At 46.3% G+C, this 25290-nt stretch overlaps 1 protein-coding gene across 1 annotated transcript in view; it reads left to right on the top strand.

The window, feature by feature from the left end:
- ACTL8 (actin like 8) overlaps positions 1-25290 on the top strand; it is a 61483-nt gene that overhangs the window by 33546 nt on the left and 2647 nt on the right. The window contains exon 2 of the mRNA XM_032302979.1: positions 24788-25172. Within this exon, the coding sequence (XP_032158870.1) occupies positions 24825-25172 (348 nt within the window). The 5' untranslated portion in view covers positions 24788-24824. The remainder of the gene's footprint in view (positions 1-24787; positions 25173-25290) is intronic.

The raw sequence follows: 25290 nt of genomic DNA, 5'->3' as shown, positions 1-25290 counted from the left end.
GAATGTAGTAAAATATAACAGGTGTTCTGCAAATGTAAATTTCCTTCTATTTTTAGTGTTCCCTTCCCTCCATTACTTGGGAGGAAGAGGGAAGCTTTAGCTACACCAGGAAAGATTTAGGAGCAATTAAAAAAAAAAAAAAAAAAAAAAAGAGCACTCTTTGGGAGCGACTGTTGCAACACACACCGGAACAGTGGGGGAACAGATTCCCTTTGGCTCCTGTCAGTGAGGCTGGAAAGTGGAAACTCAAAAGCAGGGCCAAGGTCCCGTGTTAGAGCAGTAGAGGTCAGATAGGTGTAGACACGGGGTGTGGACCCAGTGAGCTTGGAAAGGTGGTACCTGCCCTTCGGTTCCTGAACTTGGCGGTGATTGCCTTCCCTGCTTGCCCAAGGTGGATTGGGGTGTGCCTGTGCGGGTCTCTCCCTCCTTCAGATGAGCTTGGGCATTTCCAGGACTGTTTGCCCACTAAGTGAACTAGCATGGGGTGTGGCATGGTACAGCCTCTCATCCCCCCGATGCCCCCTTTCTGCCAGGGTGGAACCCCCAGGAGCCCTTGTGGGGCCTTTAAAAGCCGAGCTGCTGAGCACAGGAGCCCAGAGGCAGCTGGTTCTGCTCCACGGAGGCTGCTGGGCCTGCTTCTCCCCGTGGGTGTCTCACCAGGGCGGAGTCAGCAGTGGGGCAGCACATCCTGGGGTCCCCCAGCTGCCGTGGCTACTGAGCATGCCCAGACCGTCTCTGCTGGGGATGGTGTGGTTCCCTGGGGGGGGGGGGGGTGAAGGAGAAGAAGAGGAACAGGAAGTAGTTTCGGTGGGCTTTAACTTGATGGAGGGGTGGGGATGGCCCTGTGTGTGTGTGTGTGTGTGTACAGATCCTGGCACAAGAGATGCTGGAACTTTCCAACCTCCAGACTCACACAGCTACCATGTGACCGGTCCAGCATTCAAGCTCCAGATGCACTTGGCTTTAGATATTGATAGAATGCTTCTCGACCTTGGCTTCTAAATTCTACCAGGTGGACCCTTCTTCAGCAGCTGATAGATGCTCTAGATTCAGCCTACTGAGTCGGGAGGTTTAGGTGGCTGCTTTCTGGGAGTATGAACTTGTGCTCCTGGAGTTTGCTTGTTAACTTCCAAGCTGGGGATTTCCAGAACGAGTGAGCTGGCCCATCTCTGGCACTTCAGCAGGAAGAAGCCAGCCTCGAGGGCTGAGGTGGGTGGGAATGTCCACTTCAGCTCACGCCCAGGTGTCCCTCTGCATGGGCCCCCAGATTACAGCCAGTGGGGGGCCCTCCCTGGTGCCCCAGAGCCATCGCTGTCACTGGGGACCCCCCACTGCCTGCTACCCAGGCTTACAGCCCATTTTGGAAGCACCTTTCACTCCCTTGGTTTAGCAGAAAGAGAGCAAGCTTCCAATCAGACTTCATTGAAGTCTCATATTTCTCCTGCCTTGATGGGGGCTGAGGGCACTCCCTCAGGACCTTGGAGCCTGTGCCTGTACCGCTATGGGCAGACCTCCTCGGCCACTGAGGGACTTTAGGTGATGCTGAAAATGTGCCCAAACCTTGCTGGGACAGTGGGATTTTCTGAGCCGTGTCCTGCAGCCAACAGTAACCAATATTACCAGCAGAAAGGGGGTGTGAGGTGTGGCGGGGGCAAGATGCTGAGGGCTTGGCTTTGCAGGAGACAAGAGGGGTGAGATCTGGAATAATCAGGAGACCAGAATGCTATCACATCTGAATGGGGGGGTGAGGGTTCTCCTCTTTCCAGAAGGCTTTTCGTGTAGCCAAATCCTGGAGTGGATCCACAGTCCAGCTCCTCCCCACCACATCTTTCCTTTAGGGGCGCCTGGGTTCTCTCCGGATCTCAAAGAATTAGCTAATTAGGCCGGTTCTGCCTAGAAGGCAGAGGGTGTATCGGTTTGTAATTCCGTGGAATGTGCAGTGGACCTGAGCGGCCCTCATCAGCCCGGCTCTGCCTGCCGTCTCGTCCTGAGCTATGCAGACCCGCAGACCCGGTGTTCACGTTGAGGGATGGAGCCCACGGCCTCACTTCCCTCCGCCCTTGGGCCACTTTCGGGGAAGGCATGGTGCCTACAGAGCTACCGTCAGGTGGGGGAGCCGCGCACCGAACGTGCAGCTGGGATAGGCAGCCCGGGCGGGGTCTCCAAGGGCAGGGGACTCTCTGATGCTGGGAGGCAGGACTGGAGGCCCTCCTGGAGGGGTGCCGGCTCCCAGAGGAAGCCTAACAGGGTACCTAGCAGGTGCTGAACACAGGGAAGGACATTAAGCCAGCAAAAGAGGGGTGTATGGGGAGAGAGAGAGAGAGAGAGGGAGAGGGTGGCTGGAGGGAGGGATTGAGATGTGAAAAGCCCATAGACTTTTCTTAGAGCTCTGGTTTCAAGATTCGTTAGTCTGAGTCGTGCCCTAATTTCTATCAGGATGATTGAATCTTGCCTGATTGCCTTGCATTCATTCCTCACACGCTTTTCACGTGCCAAAACTAGGTTAGCTTTAAAAAAAATTTTTTTTTTCTATTTTTGTCCCCCAGGTAAAGCAAGTTCATGTCTTTCTACCATTTGTCGGGTCAAGGCCCTTCCTCGGGTCTCACTGTTTGCACATCTTTCATTCCCTGCCTTGCGGCTTGACCCTCCCCACGGGGAGGCACCTGCTTGTTGCCTGTCCTCAGATACGTGTGTATTCATATAAACTGTGCAGGCTTCTGTGTTAACGTACGTCCCCGGCATTGGGCTACCAACGAGCTGGTTTTCTTTGTTTGCTCAGTGCTGTTTCCGAGTTCTGTCCGTGGCTGGAATGTCCGGGGACAAGCCAGCTCTCCATGGATGGGTCCAGGGCTCTGTCTCTTCCTTGAGTGCCATCCACATTCGTGGCATCTCCAGTTCTTCTCCAAGAACGAGGCTGCAGGGAAAGTCCTTGTAAAGCCCCATCACAGGCTGGAGGGGGCTGCTTCTCTGGGGGTGAAGACCAAGGAGTGGGAATGCCCAGTCAGCAGGTTGCTCCAGGACCCAGGGGTCCTGCTGGGCTCACTCCCACCAGGGGTCTGAGAGCTTCCTCCCCATCCCTGACCCAAGGCACGCTCCCTTGCTCTGTTGGTGATTGTTAGTTTTGCTAATCTGGGGCATACAGAACACTTCCTTGCTCTCCTATGTGTGTTGCTGTCCGAGGTTTGTTAGAACACTTTTGTATCTTGATGGCTAATTGGATTACCGTCCCCCAGTGGGCTAGTTTGACACTTTACCCATTCCTCCATTTGTTGTCTTTTTTTTTTTTTTCTGTTGTTGGTTTGTAAGAGTTCCTTGCTTGTGGCTGTTAGATATTGCCGGGTTCTTCTCACATTGTGATATGTGTCTGTTAAACGAGTCTGCTTTCACCGAACGGAAATCGATCACTTTTATGTTGGTACATCTCTCTTCCGTTTTTTTGCCATTGGCCTTAGAAATTGTGTGTATGTGTGTGCGTTTTATAAGCCCTTCCCTGTGCCAAGGCCGAAAAGATTCTCCAACGATATCTCCCCTTAGCTTTATAGTTTTACTTTTTAAATTTAGCACTTTGATCCGTCTGGATCCTGTCCTGTGTTCTCTGTCTGTCAAGCAACTTCCTTCTATACTATACGTCAGTCCCTCCCTCTGCCACTCCCTCTGCCCCAAATTTTATCTTTTCCCCTCTCGTTTGGGACCACCTTTATCAGGCTTCACCTTGGCACACAAAGAGGTTCCTATCTGAGCTCTCTCTGCCGTTCTGCTCTTCATCTGTTTTTATATGAGCATTATAGCTGTTTTTATCGCTTTTCCTCTGGGACAATTCTTCTGGCCTCCTTGGAGGCTTTTTTCTTCTCTTTTGAGGCTGAGCAATTTTCTTCTTCCAGATTCTTTTAGGATGGCTTGATCGAACTCTTTGAAAACCTGTAATTTGGGGGCACCTGGGTGGTTCAGTGAGTTAAAGCCTCTGCCTTCGGCTCAGGTCATGGTCTCAGGGTCCTGGGATCGAGCCCCGCATCAGGTTCTCTGCTCAGGAGGGAGCCTGCTTCCCGCCCCCCGCCCCCCCACCTGCCTCTCGGCCTACTTGTGGTCTCTGTCAAATAAATAAATAAAATCTTTAAAAAAAATAAAAATTAAAAAAAAGATTTTATTTATTTATTTGACACAGAGATCACAAGTAGGCTGAGAGGCAGTCAGAGAGAGAGGAGGAAGCAGGCTCCCTCCTGAGCAGAGAACCTGATGCGGGGGGCTCGATCCCAGGACCCTGAGACCATGACCTGAGCCGAAGGCAGAGGCTTTTTAACTCACTGAGCCACCCAGGTGCCCCAAATAAATAAAATCTTAAAAAAAAAACAAAAACAAAAGAAAACCTATAATTTTCACATTGAAATTGCATTAAAATTTATGCATTAATCTGGGGAGTTAGCATTTTAACGATGTTCCCATGACATTTAGATTTCTTTTTTTTTTTTTTTTTGGTCACTTAAAACTTTTCCTCATATAAGTCCCAGGGATTTGGGTCAGTTCTAAACTAGGATATATCTTTTATTTGATAACATGAGTGGTGTCTCTCATTGGTTATTGCAAATGCAGAGGAATGCTATTCATGTTTAAGTTCATTGTCCTGAGCATGTTTCAATTCTGGCGGATTTTTCTTCTATCAATGCTAAGATTTTATCTTAAATGTGAGTGTGATACTTTTATCTCTCTTCTTCCAATTATTTTATGCTCTATTTCTTCTTGTCCAACTGCGTGGGCCAGCACCGCCAGTGCCATATTGAATGGTGTTGTAGAAGGGATGGCAGACTTCTTGCCTTATTCCCAATATAAAAAGGAACAGGGCTGAGATTTTACCTAAAGACAGATTTGCTGTCGGTTTTATGGTGTAGCATTGATCCAGTTAAAGAAATTCTCTTCAATTCTTTGCTGAGTTTTTAAAAATAGAAAGTTAAATTTGATCAAAGGTGTTTGTCAATCTGTTGTTGCGATTCTTGCCACATCATGAGCCCCGAATACTGTGTAGAACCATCAATCGAATTCTGTGCCCTAAAACTAACCTAACTTTGTTTGTTAACTATACTTCAATTAAAAAAATAAAAAAAAACTGGTTCTGAAATAAGCAAACCTCCCCTACTCATATAGACCTTAAATTTCACTTCAACTTAGAAATAAAGTCATAAAACAAGTTAACAAACCATTAAATAAAATATATTCTATCTTCCTGTCTCAGAAATCTACCTTGGTAAAGATCAAACCTACAAGATACCAAGATCACTGAATTTAATTATTATCTCACATTTTAGGGTTCTGTTAATAAGCCAGAAATATTTGGATGAATAATGAAGTAATCCATAATTCATAAATTACGTATTTATTCCACAAAACTGACTTTCCTTGCCTCCAGTTTGGTAAAATAACTAAATTTTGTTGTAATCAAGCCTTTCCCATAATTTGGGTTCTATGGATAGCAATAAGATAAAAGATGAAAAAAAAACCATAATTACATACAAAGTATACAAAATTAAACTTTTATGAACTATAAATTAAATATATATAAAAAAATAAAAGACTTTCCTAAGCCTTCAGAAGATTTTCATCTAAAATTCAAAATCAGCTGCGAACATTAAGAGGTAAAGTATATATCAATAAAATTTTTAAATTCAAAGTTGTTTGAAGCCTGAATGTGCCTGAATGTGTTCGAAAACAGAACTCCGACCTTTGCTGTCCATGTAGCTGGCAAGATAATTGCCTCTAGATCCAGGTACATACAAATGTTAAGGGAAAGTAACTTGTTCAATGTTTCCGGTGTCCCTGAGTTGCCCCGGGAGGCAGCTGGGAATGCCGTCCAAGGCTGGCTAATCTGTGAGAGCCTCTACTCCCACGAACGGGAACCTGGAGGAATTGAGGATGTGTTCCTTCCTTCCGCAGGAATCTATTTGCATGGGGGCTGAGAGGAAGGTTTGAGATGGTGGTTAATTCGCCGTTCCTCTTAGCAGAGCACTTCCGCTGCCCAAAGTCTGCCTCCTGTAGCTCAAAGCTTGGGTCCTTGTGAGCTCAGGTGGTCTCTTGTTTCTGTGATACAGGGCGGGAGCTTCTGCACCAGCTTCTTCTCTGTGGCCTGAATGGTCTTGGTCATGAGAGTGGATGTTGGGTTATGTGGCCAAGTGACTGAGGATATGTGTGTGTGTGTGTGTGCGTGTGTGCACATGTACACATATGTGTGTGTGCACACATACTCCTTGGGGGTGGAGTCCAGGGTCCCCGACAGGGTTCAGAGAAGTTAGGCAGCCGGCAAGGAGTGGAGGGGTTGGCATTGGAACCCAGGTTCTCTGACCCGGTCTGACCCCTGCTGCCTCTGGGGTTCATTAACTTGGCTCCTACCTTGGTTAGCGGATACTTTATGTTGAAGTTTTATTATTTATATTCATAAGTGGAATACGCTTATGATTTCCCTTGCTTATAGTATCTTTACTCAGTTGTGGAATTCAGATTATACTAAGTTCATAAAATGGAATCAGTGCTTTCCTTTTTTCCCTGTATTCTGTAATTGAGGGATGGTCCTTTTGGCACAGCTCACCTCTGTGCTCATTACGACCCTTTGGGGGGTATCTTGGATTACCATTTCAATTTATTTAATGGTTTGGCTTGCTCAGCTCTTTTTGTTTCTTCATTTACCGATCATGGCGTTTTCTATTTTTCTGGAAGCTTCTGTCGGTTTTCAAATTTGTGACCCACCCAGGGCAACGTGGGTCACAAGGGTGTTTCCCTGGCCTCCCCCATGAGTGGTGCCCTGGTCTTGTCCTCCAGGTTGGGGTTTCCCCAAGGAGCCCAGACACCTCCAGCTCTTGGACACTTCTCCTGGTTTCAGCATTGAAGTCAGTCTCCTTCTGTGGCCTCTGCAGGATGGGGCCTGGGGGAGGGTGGCTTGTATGGACTTGGAAGCTGTGGTCAGCTGCCAGGGTTAGCTCTTGATCATGTCAGGATTGTGTTCAGTTACTGTGTCATGTGGGGCCTCCAGGTGGCTGGAAGCAGGTGGAGTCTATACCGTATTAAGGCCCTGCAGGCAAGCGTTCTTCATATGGTAAGTGATGCCCGTTAGTGATGATATCGGCTAAGGGCAGGAGCAGAGGACAGTGTATGCCACATCATTGTTCCCGAATTCAGTCACTGGGCCCAGTTCAAAGTCTCTGTGATTTTAGAGATAGAATATAAGCTCAAGGCAAGGATTTTAAAGCCAGCAAGACTTGTGTTCAAATTCCAGCTTTGCCAGATTCCAGCAGTATGCCACTGGGCAGTTTTTCTGGACCTCCATTTTTTATCTATAAATTGGAAAATTGGGTATAAGACTTACCTCATAGGGTATGTGTCATGGCTAGGTGAATACAGACAACCTAAGAATTGTGTGTCAGTCAGGAATCTAACCTGCTCAAACAAAACAAGGAAATTGATTGGCTCTAAGAACTAAAAACCCCAGAGGGAATCTGGCTTCAGGAGAAGTTTGATCCAGAAGTTCATGATGTTGCTCCCTCCCACCCCCTGCCCAATTCTGGGCCATTCTTGGCTCTGCCCTTTTCTCTGGGCTCACTTTATCTGCAGGGGGTAGCTGTATCACAGTAAGGACGTGGGAGTTTCAGATCTGACATGCCTATGCTGAACAGGAGAATGGCCTTCTGTGATAAGAGAAAAAAAAGGTTCTTTCCCAGAAGCCCTGAGCTAATGTGTCCTCATCATTGGCTTATATTGGGGCCGATGTCCCTCCCTGAAGCAGTCACTGTGGTGAAGGTTTTGGGACATGGCCCTGAGCTGAGTAAAAGGCGAGTCCAAACCCAGATGGGGATGCTGTAGACCAGACGTGGTTGACGCGTGTACGACTTGGGGGGCCACCTCCCATCTGGCCCCCCTGCTTCTGCCTGTGCCCACCACCCATCCTGAGTCCCTCTGCTAGTGTGGTTCTTCTAACGTGCAGGGGGGACGACCCTTCCCAGCCTGCTCAGAAGCCTTAGTGGCAACCAGCAACATCTTCCTTTAGGATTTCCTGACAAGGCCCTTGCCACTTTGCACCCCGTGCTTCCTGCTAAAAACACCTCGTGTCCGGATTACTCCCATCCAGCCATGCTGGGTACACTGCCACCTCGAGGTCTTTACCTCCTTCTTCCCCAGATATCTGTGTGCTTGGTGCCCTCCCCTCTTCACATCTTGGTCAAATGGCTCCTCCTCTGACCAGTCTGTTTATAATAGGGATTTCTTCCCATATACCTACTCTTGTCCCTTGTTTTATTTTTCTTTATAGCCAATATTGTATAAAACAAGTGTTTCCTGCCTCCCTATAACACATATGCACACCCCATGACAGCTCCATGGTCTTCCTGTTCACTGGCCTATCTGCAGAGCCCAGCACAGTGCCAGGCACACAGTGGGTGCTCAATAAATAATTGTCAAAGGGAGTACCTGGGTGGCTCAGTGGGTTAAGTGTCTGCCTTTGGCTCAGGTCATGATCTCAGGGTCCTGGGATTGAGCCCTGCATCGGGCTCCTTGCTCAGTGGGGAGCCTGCTTCTCCCTCTCCCTCTGCCGCTCCCCCTGCTTGTGCTCTCTCGCTCTCTCCCTCTCAGATAAATAAAAAATTAGAGATAAATCTTAAAATATTTGTCAAAGGTGTAGCTCTAATCCTGCCACCTCTCACCAGCCCAGTGAGCACTCTCTCTCTTGCTGGCCTTGTCCTCGGGCTGGGTGGAAAGGGGGGCCCAGGGAAGAGATGTCACCTGCTCCGATGATCTGTGACACGTGGCCTGGACATTGGCGTGTCCCCTCTGGTCCTTGGGGGCAGCTGGTTAAAGGCATTGCTCCCCGCTCCCTTTCTTTCTCTCAGCTGCCAGGATCTTATTAGCCCTGTTTACATGGCCAGGATGTCGAGCGATTAATTTTTAATGGCTTGGTTTATTGCATGTTTGAATGGTTTATTGAGTAATTCCCACATTTAAGTGATTAATTCCCCAGAGTTCAGAACGACTGGTTAGTTTTACATTAATCAGGGTTTCTGAATGCCAAGAGACAATCAATCAATCCTCCCTGCCAGGAGAGTAATGTTAAAATACCTCAAGGTACAATGGAGTTAAGAAAAGGAGTAATTAAAACCCTGTCTTCCCCTCATGCAAATTTGATGTCTCTCTCTATCTCTGTCTCTCTCCCTTCTACTTCTCCTCCCCCTTCCTCAGTGAAGGCACTCCCTGAACCCAGCTGCCCTTTGGAAGGATCAACTCTACCCTGTCCTTGGACTTCCTATGATGAAGTTTAGTCCATCTGCCTCTGGAGATGGGATCTGCTCAGCTCCCTGCCCCCAGGAGGGGACTCTGGAGCTGATAAGGCCTGTTGCAAAGCCCCGGTGTCTGTTCCCCCAGCTTGGTTCCTGATGTACAGGGAAGTGCCGAGAACCATATCTGGCCTCATGATAAAATGTCTGGTTTCACCTGGTAGCCCAGCAGATGGGATCTCCCCACAGGAGGTGAGGGGAAGGTGTTTGGGATGGGGGCTTTGCCTTTGGACCCTACCATGGATCCCCTGTGGCCTCGTCAGCCATGAAGAGGAAAGAAATGTGAGCTGCTTTTATATCTATATGGGTTCCCTACAGCTGCTATGGCAAAGGACCACAAACTTAGTGCTTATAAACAAGGCAGATTCATTACATTATGGTTCTGGAGGTCCGAAGAACAAAGGGAGTCTTATGGGCTCAAATCAAGGTGTTGGCGGGGCTGTGATCCTCTTAGAGGCCCTAAGGAAGTTTCCACTCCTTGCCTGTCCCAGCTTCTAGAGGCCGCTTACGCTCGTGAGCTTGTGGCCCAGTCCTCCATCCCCAGACCCAGCAGTGTCACTGCTTTTCTAGATCGTTCTCTGACTCTGACCTTCTTCCTCTCTCCTCCACATTTCAGGGACCCTTGTGATTCTCTGGGGCTCACCCGGATCATCCACACTGTGTTCCCCATCCCAAGATCAGATAATTAGTAGCCTGAATTCCTCCTGTAACCTTAATCCCCCTCGGCCACCTAACCTAACCTGTCTGCCCATTTGGGGATCGGGACACAGGCGACTTTGTGCTGTGCCAACCACAGCAGGGAGAGGCTGAGAACAAGGTGGGTGTTGGGTTAGAGGTATGAACTCTGGAGCCGGAGACTCTGGGTTCATATCCCAGTTCAGTGCTCAATAGCTGTGGGGACTTGGTGAGTTTCCTGCCTGTGCCTCTGTTTCCTCACATAAACACCTGAGGCCGGTGATGCTATCCAGCCTGCAGGGTGGCTGTGCTCATGAGATGGAAGCAAAGTGCTCCTGTGGCTTGGGGGTCGTGGGAGGTGTGTGCAGGGTGAGCCGTGATCGAGTGCTGACATCCAAACACGGACTAAGGTTCCCACGTCACGAGGGCTCCTTAGGGTCCAGCGAGAATGTAGATAAAGGTGCTGAGTTCCTTACAAAATGTTTCCAACCAAACACAAGGCATTTTTTTAGGGTCCCCAGAGGGAGCCTTGGAGGACACACCCTGGAGTGCCTGTGTGCATAAATACCGTGCAGACCCGGGGGAGCGAAGACCCGGGGTAGACGGTTAGCAGTAAGAGGCCCCACTGACCAACGGGAGCGAATGCAGTATGGTTCTGCAGTCCTTCCTGTAAGCAATCTTGCTTGTCCTTTCAGCATCCATGAGAGGTAGTTGTTCTCATCTGAAGAGGAAGGGCTAGAGAACCAGTAAACATGAGCCCCTTGGTTAGCCGCAGCAGTGGTTTACCCTGGGCTCTGGAATCCTGATCGCCCCGGAGACCTGGAGTCTTGGAGCCAATGTCCTCATTGCTGTAAACTCTAATCCCTGCATCTGTACAACGGAGATGGTCCTATTCCCTTGTCATTGGATTATATCGCATTTAAATGAGATAATATGTGGGCAGGGCCTTGCCCCGAGCCTGGCACAGTGTAAGCACCAACAGGTGTTCTGGGTCATGGTTGTCTGTGGAGGAATGAGCTCCCATGTGGGAGTCGGCTGGTGCTAGAAGCTTTCTGGGGTGAAGGCTTGATTTGGATAGTGTCAAGGAAGGGAATTTCAAGGAGAGAAGAGCTGAGGAACGGACACAAGACTCACAAAGCAAATACAACACAGCTCTTGCTTCAGATGCATGGGGAGGGGACCGAGAGGTGAGGTCAGCTGGCAGCCAGAGCCTGGTGCCTTCCTACGTCAAGCAGAGTTCACACTTCCTCTTGCTTATTGGCAGCAGAGCTAGTGAAGGGTTTTGAGCCGGGAAGTCATCAGAGGCTGATAGAAGAAACATTAGGAACATGGGAGTGGAGTCCCTATAGAACTATCATGCTGCCAGCTAGCTGGTGTGTGTGTGTGTGTGTGTGTGAATGTGTAAGATTTTATTTATTTGAGAGAGAGTGGGTGCTTGCATGCAGGAGCCCAAGCAGGGGGAGCGGCAGGCAGAGGGAGAAGCAGGCTTCCTGCTGAATAAGGAACCTGATGTGGGGTTCAATCCCAGGATGCCAAGATCGTGACCTGAGCTGAAGGCAGACGCTTAACTGGCTTAACTAATGGAGCCACTCAGGTGCCTAAGCTGATGTATTTTAAAAATTGTATTCATTCAACATAACTTGATTTAACAAAAATAGGCCAGGTATGTAGTGGGACCATGGAAGCAAAAGACAAGAACTTGACCACCCTGGGTCCTAGAGTCTGGTGGCCCTTGGAAGACAGACAACACCCCAGAAGACACACAGCATCATTCAGTATTGGGATAAGTGCTGCTGTGATTCTGGCTGGGAGCAGAGCAGGTGGACAGGGAGAACTTTGATGGGGCAACCCTTGAACCCAGATGGTCATGGCGAGAAACCGCTGTTTCCAGAACTGCTGGAACAGGTGTTCCAGACAGAGGGCACGGGGAATGCAGGGCTCCCAGGGAGGATGGAGTAGGCTGTGTCCTGGGGAAGGAAGGAACAGAGAAATGTCAGTGGGGCTGGAGGCCCATGCACCGAGGGAGAGGGTACAATATGATGCTGGAAAAGCAGGCAAAGTTTTCCTACGGTACAGAGTCTAGAATTAATTGTGGTTTGTTCTTGGGGCGCCTGGGAGGCTCAGTGGGTTAAGCCTCTGCCTTCGGCTCGGGTCGTGATCTCAGGGTCCTGGGATCGGACCCCGCGTCGGGCTCTCTGTGCAGCAGAGAGCCTGCTTCCTCCTCTCTCTGCCTCTCTGCCTACTTGTGATGTCTGTCTGCCAAGTAAATGAATAAAATCTTTTTTTTAAAAAAGTATTTAAAACGGTGGTTTGTTCTGATGCCATTCAACTTTTTTCTCCACTGGATTAGTCTCATCAGCACAAAACCAACATATTATTTCTCGTCTATTAAAAAAAAAAAAACAAAAAACCTCAGACTCCCCGGGGCCTCATATCTCTCCACATCTATTGTATTTCTCGGCTTCCTTTCACAGCAGAACTCATCAAAATCGTCTATGCTCACTGTCTCTGATTTCCGTCTTCCCATCCTTTCTTTTCCTGAAAGCTTTTAATTTTAAGAACCGTTCGTACTTAGCGAAGGTGCGAGAACAGTTCAATGCACTCTCAAAAGCCCTTCACCTCTACTCAATAGCCAATATCTTCTACCACATTTGCTTTGTGGTTTCTTCTGTGTACACGTGCTGCGTTATTTTCCAGATCTGCTTGAAAGTAAAGTGCATGGCGTTTTACCTTCAATACTTCTTCCTGCATCTCTTTAAAATCAAGGCTACATTATCCTTCAAAACCACAACATAGTGATCGAATGCAAGAAATCAGACGTTGCAGACACAACCCGTGTTCAAACGTCACCAATAATTCCCCAAATATTCTTTTCAAAAATTCACTTAAAAGATTTGCTTGGAAACCAGCATCACCCTTTTCAATGTGATTCCACATGTAACCAAGATATAATCCAGTTCTTTCGTCCCTACAGATTCCTCCACGCCCTTACGTAGTCAACCCTTCCTACCACCCCCAGCCCTTAGCAACCACCGGTCCATTCTCTGTGTTGATAGTTCTTGCTTTTTTTCCGGAACGTGCTAGAAATGCAAGCATACAGCCTGTAGGTCTGGCTTCTTCCGTTTCGCATGCTGGTTTTGGAAGTCCTGCATACTATTGTACAGGTCCGTAGTTTTGTTCCTTTCTACGCTGAGCGGGACAGCGTTGGATGGACATACCCTAGTTTATCCTTTCCTCAGCTGGAAAACACTTAAGTTGTTTCCACTTGTGGGTGATTTTCATTGGTGTAAACGTTTTCGTGTGAACATAAATTTTTATTTTTCTTAAGAATCGGATTGCTGGGTTGACGGGTAGGTGGATGTTTAACTTCGTAAGAAACTTCCCAGCTGTTTTCCTGGTTAAACCTTTTTATGCTCCCATCAGCAGTGTATGAGAGTTTCAATTCTTTCACATCCTTGCTGGTGACTGTCATTGTTCTTTTTTAAAAAAAATGTAGCCTTTCTAATTTGTATGTAGTAGTATGTCATTATGGTTTTACTTGGCATTTCCCTAATGACTAATGATGCTTAGCATCTTCTTGTGTCATTATCATCTATAGAGCTTCTGTGATGAAGCGTCCAAATTTTTGCCCATTTTTTAAAACGCTCATTTTTTAATTATTGAATTTTGACAGTCCTTTATATATTCTGGATATAAATTCTATATCAGAAATGTGATTTGCAGATATTTTCTACCAGTCGTGTGGCTAATGTTTTTCATTCCCATTGTAGTGTTTTTTAGAGAACAGAATTTTGGGGGCACCTGGGTGGCTCAGTGGGTTAAAGCCTCTGCCTTCGGCTCAGGTCATTATCCCAGGGTCCTGAGATTGAGCCCCACATTGGGCTCTGTGCTCAGTGGGGAGCCGGCTCCCCTCTCTCTCTGCCTGCCTCTCTGCCTACTTGTGATCTCTGTCAAATAAATAAATAAAATGTTAAAAAAAATTGTCTGCTTTCTGCTCAGGTCATGATCTTGGCGCCCTGGGATCAAGCACCACATTGGGCTCTCTACTTGGCGGGAAGCCTGCTTCTCCCTCTCCTACTCCTCCTGCTTGTGTTCCCTCTCTCGCTGTGTCTCTCTCTCTGTCAAATAAATAAATAAGATCTTAAAAAAAAAAAAGAACAGATTTTTTTTAAAGTCTTGAAAAATGTTTTAAAAAATCTTTCCTTTTGTGGATTGTGGTGTCATATCTAAGAACGCCTGGATGTTCTTAGATAAGGTCATAAGATTTTTTTCTTACGATTTCTCTTATAAGCTTTACAGTTTGGGTTTTTGTTTTTTTTTTTTTAAAGTAGGTTCTGCACCCAGCATGGAGTCCAACACAGAGCTTGATCTCATGTCCCTGAGATCAAGAGTCAGATGCTTAACCGACTGAGTCACCCAGGCATCCCCAGTTTGGGGTTTTATAAATATAGTTTGCATGATCTATTTTCAGATAATTTTTTGTGTAAGAGGTAAGGAATGGGACAAGGTTATTTTCTTGTTCACAGAGAGCTTCAATTTTTTTCCAGCACTGTTCATTGAAAAGACAACTTTTCGGCACTGCATTGTTCTACCTGGCATCTTTGTCAGAATCCTTGGCCAAACCTGAAGCAGTCTGTTCCTTACCACTCATCTGTGTGGACATCCGTACACTGATATACCATTTTGATGACTATGGATTTACAGAGGGTCTGAAAGTCAATAGTGTGAGTTTTCCAACTTTGTTCTTTTTTCAAAATTGTTTTGGACGTTCATTCCTTTGTCATCCTATATAAACTTGAGGGTCAGGCTGTGGATACCTGCAAACAAAACTCTGAAGGGATTTTGATTGGGATTGAATCAGTAAAATCAGTTTGGGGAGAATTGGCATCATAATGATATCGCATCTTCTCATCCATGAACAGAGCATCTCTGTTTACTCAGGTTTTCCTTGGTTGCTTCCATCAGTGTTTGTAGTTTTCAGCATATCTTATGACACATTTTGTTAGATTTATGCCAAAGTCTTTTACGGTTTTTGATGCTATTATGAATGGCACTGTTTTTTAAATTTTTGACTTTTAGCTGTTTGTTGCTGGTATGTAAAATAAAGCTGATTTTTAAAATATGGAACTTGAATGATGTGACTTGGCCAAGCTCATTTATTAGTTGTAGGATTTTTTTTTTTTTTTTTTTGCAGGTTCTTTGAGACTTTCTACATAGGTAATTATGCCTTCTGTAAACAGGGGCAGTTTTATTTCTTCCTTTGCAATTTGTATGCCTTTTCTTTCTTGTTCTTGCTGCATTGACCTGGGTAGGACTTCTGGTTCATTTTGAGCTAGGAGTGGTGAAAGGTGATATTCTCACTGTTTCTGATCTTAGGGAGGAAAGTTCCAGTCTTTCACCATTATCTGTAGGTTTTTTCCTAGATGCCCCTTATCAGATTAAGGAAATTCACTTCTAGTCCTAGCTCCTGAAACCTTTTATTATAAATTCACATTGAACTTTATGCAGTGATTTTTTTTCCTTCGAGATAATCATGTAGTTTTCCTTCTTGGTCTGTTGGCAGGTCAAAGTATAATGACGTTAAAATAATGAGGCAGCCTTACATCTCTGAGATACACTGATATGTGTTATCCTTTTTATATATTGCTGGGTTTGCTAATATTTTATTGAGAAATTGTTTTGTATCTATGTTCGTGAAGGATTTTGGTTTATAGGTTTTTTTGTAATATTTTTGATTTGGATATCAGGGTAATGCTGTCCCCACAAAATGAACTGGGATGCATTCTCTCCTCCTCTTCTGCTTTCTGGAAGAGATTCTGTACAACAAGCTTTGCATCCTCCTTCAGTGTTTGGTTAAATTTACCAGTGAAACCATCCGGGACTTTCATTTCTTTGTTGCAAGCTTTTTAAACTAAAAATTCATCTCTTTCTTAGTTTGAGGACTATTCAGCTTATATATTTCTTTTTGAGTGAACCGTGGTAGCTTCTGTCTTTGAAGGACTCTGTTCATTTCACCTATGTTGTCAAACTGACAGGCAGAAAGCTGTTCATAATATTCTTTTTTCATGTCTCCTGGATTAGAAGTAATGTCACCTCATTTCTGATACCAACCCTTTGTGTCTTTCCTCTTTTTTTTTTTCTTCTTGGTCTGACTGGTGGTTTATTAATTTATCGATCTTTTCAAAGGAGCGACTTTTGGTTTTATTGAGTTTTCTCTATTGGTTTCCTGTTTTCATTTTCAGTTATTTTACTCCTTAACATTTTCTCCCTCTGCTTGGTTTGGGTTTAATGCATGCTTCCTTTTCTGGTTTTCTGAGTTGGGTGGTGAGCTTATTGGCTTGAAACCTTCCTTCTTTTCCTCATAGGAATATTTAATGCTATAAATTCCCTCTGAGCACTGCTATAGCTGCACCCCACCCCTTCTGATGGGTTGTATTTTTATTTCCATTCATTTCAAAATATTTTCTAATTTTTTTTCTTTGACCCATGAGTTATCTAGACTTGACTGTTTAATTTCCAAAGGTTTGGGGATTTTCCTGCTATCATTCTGGTTTTGACTTCTAGCCCAATTCCTTTATGATGAGAGAACATGTTTTATATGATTTCAATTCTACATTTGTCAAGTTTTGTGTCGGGGCTCCTAAGATAGTTTATCTTGGTGAGGGTCCCATGTGCTTTGGAAAAAGAATGTGCATTCTGCTCTTATTTAATGCAATGTTATATAAATGTCAGTTGGAAAATCAGCAACGATACAGAATTTCTGAACAGCCAGCCAGCTTGGCTGGTCTACTTTTTCTTTCAGTTACTGGAAAAGGAGTCGAGACCTACAGGTTGAGTGGTGGATTTTTCTGTTTCTCTTTCTGTATCTTTTAGTCTTTGCATAAAGAGTTTTGAATACCTGTTCAATGCATACACATTTAGGATTATTATGTCATTTTGGTTAATAGATCTTTTACCATTATGCAACACCTGTCTTTGTTCCTGGTGGTATTCTTTGTTCGGAAGCCAACCTTGTCTGATGCTAAGGTGGCTGCTCCTGCTTTCATTTGATTCATTCTTACATGGTTTAGTTTTTTTTTATTTCTTTGACTTTTTAGCTAATTTTTATCATTGTATTTAAAATGGATTTCTTTTAAAAAATACTTATTTGTTTATTTGACAGAGAGAGAGAGAAAACACAAGTAGGCAGAGAGGCAGGTAGAGGGAGAGGTAGAAGCAAACTCCCCACTGAGCAGGGATCCCAATGCGGGGCTCGATCCTAGGACCCTGGGATCATGACCTGAGTCAAAGGCAACTGCTTAACTGACTGAACTACCCAGGCACGCCTAAAGTAGATTTCTTGTAGACAGTCTATGTTAAGTCTTAAGTCGTTTTGTTGTTATTCCAACTGACAATCTCTGCCTTTCAATTGATGTGGCTTGGAGCTTATTTTGGTGTAATTGTTGATTTGGTTGGATATAGGGCTACTCTTTGTGTCTCTCCTTCCCTGCACTGTTTTTTTGTTTCTCTGTTCCTTTTTTCTTGCCCTGTTTCAGATTATTTGAATGTTTCTTGGTGTTCTGTTTCACTTTATCTATTGGACTTTTGGGTTTATCGCTCTGTATTATTATATTTTTTTATTGCTTGCTCTTGGGATTGCCATGGATATACTTAGCCTTTCTTTTAAATTAAAAAAAAATTCTAGCTAGCCTTGAACAGTATAATTAGAGTTAGTGTTTACACTTCACATAGCATGTAACACTTGCAACCATGTAGATCCCTTTCCCCACCTCCTTTCTCGTGGGACTTACATGTTTTCCGTCCATATACCCTGGAAACACCACCACATGTTGTTTTAATTTTTTGCTTTCAATGCCCATATCCATTTTTTTAAAGATTTTTATTTATTTATTTGATAGACAGAGAGAGATCACAAGTAGGCAGAGAGGCAGGCAGAGAGAGAGGGGGAAGCAGGCTCCCTGCTGAGCAGAGAGCCCGATGCGGGGCTTGATCCAAGGACCCTGAGATCATGACCCGAGCTGAAGGCAGAGGCTTAAACCACTGAGCCACCCAGGTGCCCCGCCCATATCCATTTTTAAGAGGAAAAATGATCCTTTTATTTTTGCCCAGATATTGACGAAATCTGCTGTTCCTCCTTCACTCCTGGAATTCTAGATTCTGGTGTCATTCTCCTTCAACCCGAGGAACTTTCCTTAGCATTTCTTTTTTCTTTTATTTATTTACTTTCATCATTAGCATTTCTGAAAGGAGTACTGCTGGGGATGAATTTTCTTGGTTTTCCACTGAGAGTGTCTTATTTTGTCTTCATTCCTGAGGGATACTCTTGGTGGGTATAGAATTCTGTGATGACATTTCTGTCTGATGACAAGTCTGCAGTTTGCCTAATTGCTGTCCTCTGCCCCCCATATTTACAATGTTTTCATTTTTCTCTGGAGGCTTTTAAGATGAAGCAAGAGAAAACTTCAGTATTTGGTAGTGGAATACACTGTGTCTACACAGGGGTCTCTGTGTTTTGTTTTTAAAATTTCTTCTCTTTGGGATGTGCCGAGCTCCCTGAATTGGCAGATTTATGTCTTTCACAGAATCTGGGAAATTTTTCAACGTCATTGCTTCAAATATTTTGTACTGTGCTGATCTTTCTTCTCTTCTTGTGGGACTTCAATGACATAAATAGTAGATGTTTTTATAGTGTCCCATGGGTCTCCAAGGCTCTTTTTGTTACATTACTTCCTTCCTGTTTTTCAGATTGAGCAATTTCTGTTGATATCTTAATTTATCTTATTCATCACTCTGCCACCTCCATTCTACTATGGAAAATACTTCTCAAAAGATTTCAGATATTATGCATACCTCTTGGTTCTTTTTATAGAATCTACTTCTCACTGAGAACACCTGTCCTTCCCCCCACTCCCAGAGCATCTACCTGTACATCTGTTGTAACCGCTGCTCGGACGTCTTCAGTAATTCCAGCGTCTAGGTCATCTCAGGGTTGGCATGTATCTCTTTTCCCTGAAGGATTAGTTAGGTTGCTCTCATTCTCTGTGTGTTCAGTAATTTTGGTTTCTACGCTGGATATCCTGAATCTTCGGTTGGGAGACTCCTCTGGAGAATGCTTGTGTTCTTGGTTCTGTTTTAGTGTGCAGCAGCCCAGCTGGGCTCAGGCTATACTTGGTCTTCCACCAAGTATAGTATATGTCAGTTCCACGCGTAGGGGCTTTGCAGTGCTGCTTTGGGTCCCTCCCTTGCATGCACTTTTACGTCTTAGGGCCTTGAGCAGGTTCTTACCTGAACGAGGGGCATCCCTTCTCTGCCCTCTTCCTTCCATCCTCTTTGACTTACAAGCATCCCCCTTCCTGATGTTGTGGCCAGAAAGACAGGTCTTCCCTTGGTCTTGGAGGTCAGTTATCTTCTCCTGAAGCTCTGCGGGGAACCCATCTCAGGCCAACACTGCAAGAGAGAAGGGGAAATCGAACAGACGAGAACTTCACCCCCTAGGTGTGTTGCTTCTCTAAGTTTTGATTCTTCTCTTTAATCTGCCGGTTTTGCCTTTTCCTTTGCTCTTTGCCTTGTGTTGGATGTTGTTAGTTTTATCCAGTGGGAGGCAGGGGTGTGGTGCTCTGTCCCAGTCTATACCAGAAGCTTGCAATAATGTTCTTCATGGTAATTTTATTTCTCTGATGCACAGCTGGAAAATGTACCTTGTGTTGGTGACCCTGTCCTTCCATTTTGAACACTTAACATTTCTTTTGTGACATGCACTTTTGGCAGAGCAGGGGGCCATTTTTGTAGAATCTCTCTCTGTTCCCACACCCCTCAAACTTTTCTCCATTGGTAACACTCTGATGAAACTCTTGCCAAGGCTACTGGTGACTTCTGTGTTGCTAAAGTCCACAGATACTTCTCGGTCTTCATCTAATTTCCCTCTTCTTGACATATTTTCTCTGCTTGGCCTCTGGGATGCCTTCTTACCCCTTAGCCACTCCTTCTCACCATCTTTACCATTTCCTTCTCAATGCCCAGCCCCTAGACCTCAAATTACCCACAGGCACTGGTCTTGATCTACCCCCAAGTCTCTTCATGAGTTCATCCATCCCCAAAACTTGCAATTTCATCTGCTCAGTAAGTTCCAATTATATCTCCAGCTCAGACATCTGCACACTCTGCCTGCAAGACATCATCATGTGTACTAATAGGCATTGTAAACTGTTATCAAGTCCAACATTAAAAAACCCCAATTTATTCCCTGTCCCAGACCTGCTCCTTCTATAGTCTTCTCCATCTCAGTAAGTGGCTACTTCCTTCTTCCAGATTTTCAGGCCCCAGATCTTGGTGTTTTCCTTCATTCTTCTCCTTGTCTCACGCTCCACTGTAATAGCCTTTCCTAAATACCTCCAGACTCTGCTTGTCTTCCACCCTCTTTCTGGCTGCCACTGTAATGCAGGCCACCATCATCTGTTGTGTCCTTTCCCTCCCCTGCTTCTATCTTGACCCCTGTGCTCTGTTTTTCATATCAGCCCAAGTGATGTGTGTGTATATGACTCAAGTCAGATCATGTCATTCCTCTGTTTAAACTCTCCTGCCCTGCTGGTTTCTCCTGTCTCTAAATAGTATGAAGGCCTTCAGGGTCCACCCAACATCTTTGGCACCCTTCCCTTAGCCTACTACATACATCTCCACTATATGGTCCTCCTGGCTCTTCTAGAACACATGCACTAGTTTCTTCCTCAGGGCCTTTACACCTGCTGTCCCTTTGGCTTGGACACTTTTCCAGGTAATTGCATACCTTATTCTCTCACTCCTGTTCTTTATTCACAGGTCACCTGATAGCGAGGCCTCTCCTGACTGCCCCATCCAGAACAACACCACACCTCTGTGCTCCTGATTCTCCCCACCCCTCTTACCAGATTTTATTTTTCCTCATTGTACTGAGTCCCACTCCCCTCCCCCCAGCATGGTGTATTGGATCTGGTGCTTACTGACAATCTTTCTCTGTAGGGCATAAGGTCCAGGAGGGCAGGAACCTCTTGGTCAACTTGCTCTAGAATGGTTCTTGGTACATTATAGGTGCTCCGTAGGAATTTGTAGAATTGGTGACTCCATAAAAATGCTTTTGGATATGCAGATTTTATCTCTGTCCTTGGAGCTGGGCTCCGTGTCATCCCCCAGACTTTCTTCCTACGTCATGGCCCAGGAGAGGAATGATGCACTGCCTCCTGCCTTCTGCTCACAGGCCAGGTCTCTTGGGCCACCAGCTTGGTGTCCCTCCACCACCACCCCCAACTCAGTGAGCATCCTGACACACAACCACGGTGGAGGTCATTCCAGCAGCCTGTCCTCTGATTCAGAAGGCCAGGGTCAGGGAAGCATCCATCACTGAGTCCACTCCTGTGATGCAGGGAGGTTGGTGGATGTCATCCTGGCGCCTAGTTCTCCCTCACTGGGTGATTCGGGGTGAGGAATCCAATGTTTAGCCCACCAGCAGGCCAAAGAGGTCAGCACCTTGGCTCTAGCTCTCTTACTTTCTGCTCTCTCCTGTGTGATGTCAGAGTTATTTCAAGGTAGTAAGGCTTTGTCACAGCCCCAAGGTTGTTGGTGGTGGGGAGCCACTGGCCAGGGCCAGGCGGTGGCTGTCATGCCCCGCAGTGACGTGTGTGCACAGCTCCTGCCCAGAACGGGGGCAGAACACAGAGCTGGTAGAATGACAGCCCCAGAAATCACCTCCGGGCTGCGCTGCCTTCCCGGCTGCCTCTGTAACAAGAAACACCCACATGCGTTCCAGGCATGGAGTCTGCTGTGTGACAGTTCGTGTTCTGTAAGGTGATGGCATCAACTTTCTTGGGTCCCCACACCCACGGGTTTTTTTCCCTTAACATTTTTTACTTAGAATAAAAATCCCTCATTTTTGTGTATAGTTGCAAGAGTTAAAAAACACTTCTGGTCACATGCTTGCCCTCACGACCCAGACCTAGCCCAGTCCGTCACCCCCCCAATTCCTGCCCTGACCCTTTGTGGCCACCTCCTCTCTCCACCCCTGGCCACTGGCACCCACAGATCTGTTTTCTTTTCTCTTTTTAAAGATTTTATTTATTTATTTGACAGAGAGAGAGAGCGAGAGAGCAAGCGCATAAGCAGGGGGAGCCGCAGAGAGAGAGGGAGAAGCAGGCTCCCCACTGAGCAGGGAGCGCTATGCAGGGCTCGATCCCAGGACCCTGGGATCATGACTTGAGCTGAAGGCAGAGGCTTAGCCAACTGAGCCATCCAGGCGCCCCCTGTTTTCTGTCCTTATAGGTTTACCTTTTCTGGAATTGCCACGGGAACTGAATTGTCCAGTTGTTGCCTTTCGAGTCTGGCTTCCTTCCTGCAGTGCTCTGGAGACTAACTCGTTATCACACGTACCACTTGCTCATTCCTGTTTGTTGCCGAGTATGACTCCACTGAACGGAGATTCGCTCATCCATTCTCCAACTGAAGGATCATTAGGTGGTCACTAGGCTTTGACGATTATGAATCAAGCGATTATAAGGGTGTTTGGGTGAATGTAAATTTTCATTTCCCTTGGGGGAATACCCCGGAGTGGGAATCCTAGGTATGGGGTGTCCATTTACCTTTATATGTGAAGCTGCCACACTGTTTCCCAGAGTGTTTTATTTTGCATTCCCACCGGCAGCCTATGAGGGCTCTAGGCACCCCCAGGTCCTCGACCTTCGCTGGGTCTGGTCAGTGTTTAACCTTGAGTAGTTCTCCTAGCCAGGTGGGGCCATCTCTTTGTGGTTTTAACATTCATTTTTCTAGTAACTCTTTTCATATGTTTCCTTGCCATCCGTATAACTTCTTCTGTGATATGTTTGAATCTTTTGCCCACATGAACTATTGGATTGTTTTTCTTGCATTGGTTTTTGTGAGTTTGTTCGTTTTATTTTTTGAGTGCAAGTTCCTTATCCGATATGAGATTTGCAAATACTTTTGCCCAGTCTGTAGCTTGTGTTTTGTTCCCTTCACAGTACCTTTCAAAGTGCAAGTTTCTGGGGCGCCTGTGTGGCTCAGTCATTTAAGCATCTGTCTTCGGCTCAGGTCATGATCTCCGGGTCTTGGGATCAAGCCCTGAGTCAGGCTTCCTGCTCAGCAAGGAGTCTGCTTCTCCAACTCCCTCTGCACACCCTCACTGCTTGTGCACTCTCCCTCAAATAAATAAAATCTTTTTTTTAAAGTGCACATTTCTTAAATTTTGGCAAATTCCAGCCTATCATTTTGTTCTCTTATGGACCAAGCAAATGATATTCTATCTAAGAAAATCATACTGCATTGAGCTCACAGTGATTTTTCTCCTCTGTTTCTTTTAAAAGTTGGATTTTAGTTTTAGATTGTACGGTTAGATCTATCATCCATTTTGAGTTTCTTTAATAAGGTGTGACGTACGGATTGAGGTTCATTTTTTTGGATGTGGAAATCCAGTTGTTCCCCACCATTTACTCTAAAGACTGTTCGACCTCCCTTCCCTTGTTTCTGCACCGTGTCAAACTTGGGGAAGGTCTGTGTCTGGGTTTGTCATTCTGTCCCCTGTGTCTCTGGGACTAACATTTCACCGGTGCCACATTGTCTCAGCTCCTGCAGTTTTGTAGTAAGTCTGGAAATCAGGTAGTGACCACACCTACCTCTCCAGCATGGTGGTTCTTTTTTTTTTTTTTTTTAAAGATTTTATTTATTTATTTATTTGATAGATCAGAAGTAGGCAGAGAGGCAGGCGGGGGTGGGGGGGGGAAGCAGGCTCCCTGGTGAGCAGAGAGCCCGATGTGGGGCTTGATCCCAGGACCCTAGGATCATGACCTGAGCCGAAGGCAGAGGCCTTAACCCACTGAGCCACCCAGGCGCCCCCAGCATGGTGGTTCTTATTCTCCTCACTTTCCAGGCATCGAAACTGACCAGGATCATGGTCAGACACCCCGCGTACCACCTCTCTTAGGCAGTAACTTAGCCGCCTAGCTCCTCCTCAAAGCCTGCTTCTCAGGCTTAGCCTGATGCTCAGAGTGTAGCCTTTGGAATCTGCTTTGCATGTAACTGTCACCCACTGGTCAGCTGCGTGGCCCTGGGAAAGTAACTTCAAACCCCCCGTGCCTCAGTTTCCCCACTGGTAAAATGGGGGAAACAGGGGTACCTGCCTTACAGGTTGCGGTAAAGATGAAATGATCACCCACTCATGCCATGTGAAAAGGCATCCGATCATTTCTGACCAGCAGGCACGACAGATGCACACGGTTCGACCTCCCATGTGAGGTGTTTCTCCTGGCACTAGACAGAGGGCGTGCACCCCAGGAATGGTAGCTCTGCTGGTCCTCATTGTCATTGTCATTGTCATGGTGGTTATGACTGTTTTTGCTGCTGTTGCTGCTAAGCTGTTATTGCGGAGCACGGTGGGCCCGGAGGCTGATGACCCAGAGTTCTCAAATCAGATGGCCAGCCACCATTGAGAGCTTCCTGAAATCACCTGAATGTTGCTTGCAAAGGCTGCCAGGAGCAGCAGGGCCCAACCTCTGCTCCTGTGGGGTGGAAGCGTGCCCCTGGTGTAACAGATGAGTGTGCAAAGTACAATGGGAGAGGTGGGTGGGAAGGAGGGCTTGGCAGGACTTTGAAGGCAGGGCTTTGTAGGATGATTAGGAGTTTGGGATGGGAAGAATATTGCAGGCACAGCTTGTACAAAGGCTTGGAAGGGGAAATGGACATACTTTAGGGGAGCCTGAAGTTTGATTCTGGGGTAGAGAGTGGGTAGCAGCCCACGGTGGCCTGGAATAACCCCCCGTGCTTTCTCTCCACAGTCAAGTCCAGGAGACCTCTCCCACTTCTGCCTTCACCATGGCCTCGAGAACCATTATCATCGACCATGGGTCTGGCTTTCTGAAGGCTGGCTTGTCTGGGTGGAATGAACCCCAGATGGTCTTCCCGAGCATCGTGAACTACGTCCCGTGCAGGGAGAATCCTGGCCCCAGCTATGCCCAGAGGCGCGTGAGTCTAGGCATCGACATTTGCCATCCTGATACCTTTAGCTACCCCATCCAGCGTGGCCGTATCCTCAACTGGGAGGGCGTGGAGCACATCTGGTCGTTTGTGCTGGAGAGACACAGACGGGAGCATGAGGACTTCCCTGTGATGGTCACAGAGTCCCCTCTGAAAGAGCCTGCGGACCGACGGAAGACCCTGGAGGTAAGATGAATGGGAACTAGCCTGGCATTTTGCATTCAGATATGGCCCCAGGGGCTATGGGGAGTGCTTAGATCTTCCTCTAAATCAAGGTTTGGCAAACTACAGCTGGTGGGCCCAA

This window comes from Mustela erminea, chromosome 10 (assembly GCF_009829155.1).
Source record: "Mustela erminea isolate mMusErm1 chromosome 10, mMusErm1.Pri, whole genome shotgun sequence".
In the NCBI taxonomy this organism is placed as follows: domain Eukaryota; kingdom Metazoa; phylum Chordata; class Mammalia; order Carnivora; family Mustelidae; genus Mustela; species Mustela erminea.
The sequence above is the reverse complement of the archived record's forward strand: the minus strand, read 5'-3'. Positions and strand labels throughout refer to the sequence as shown.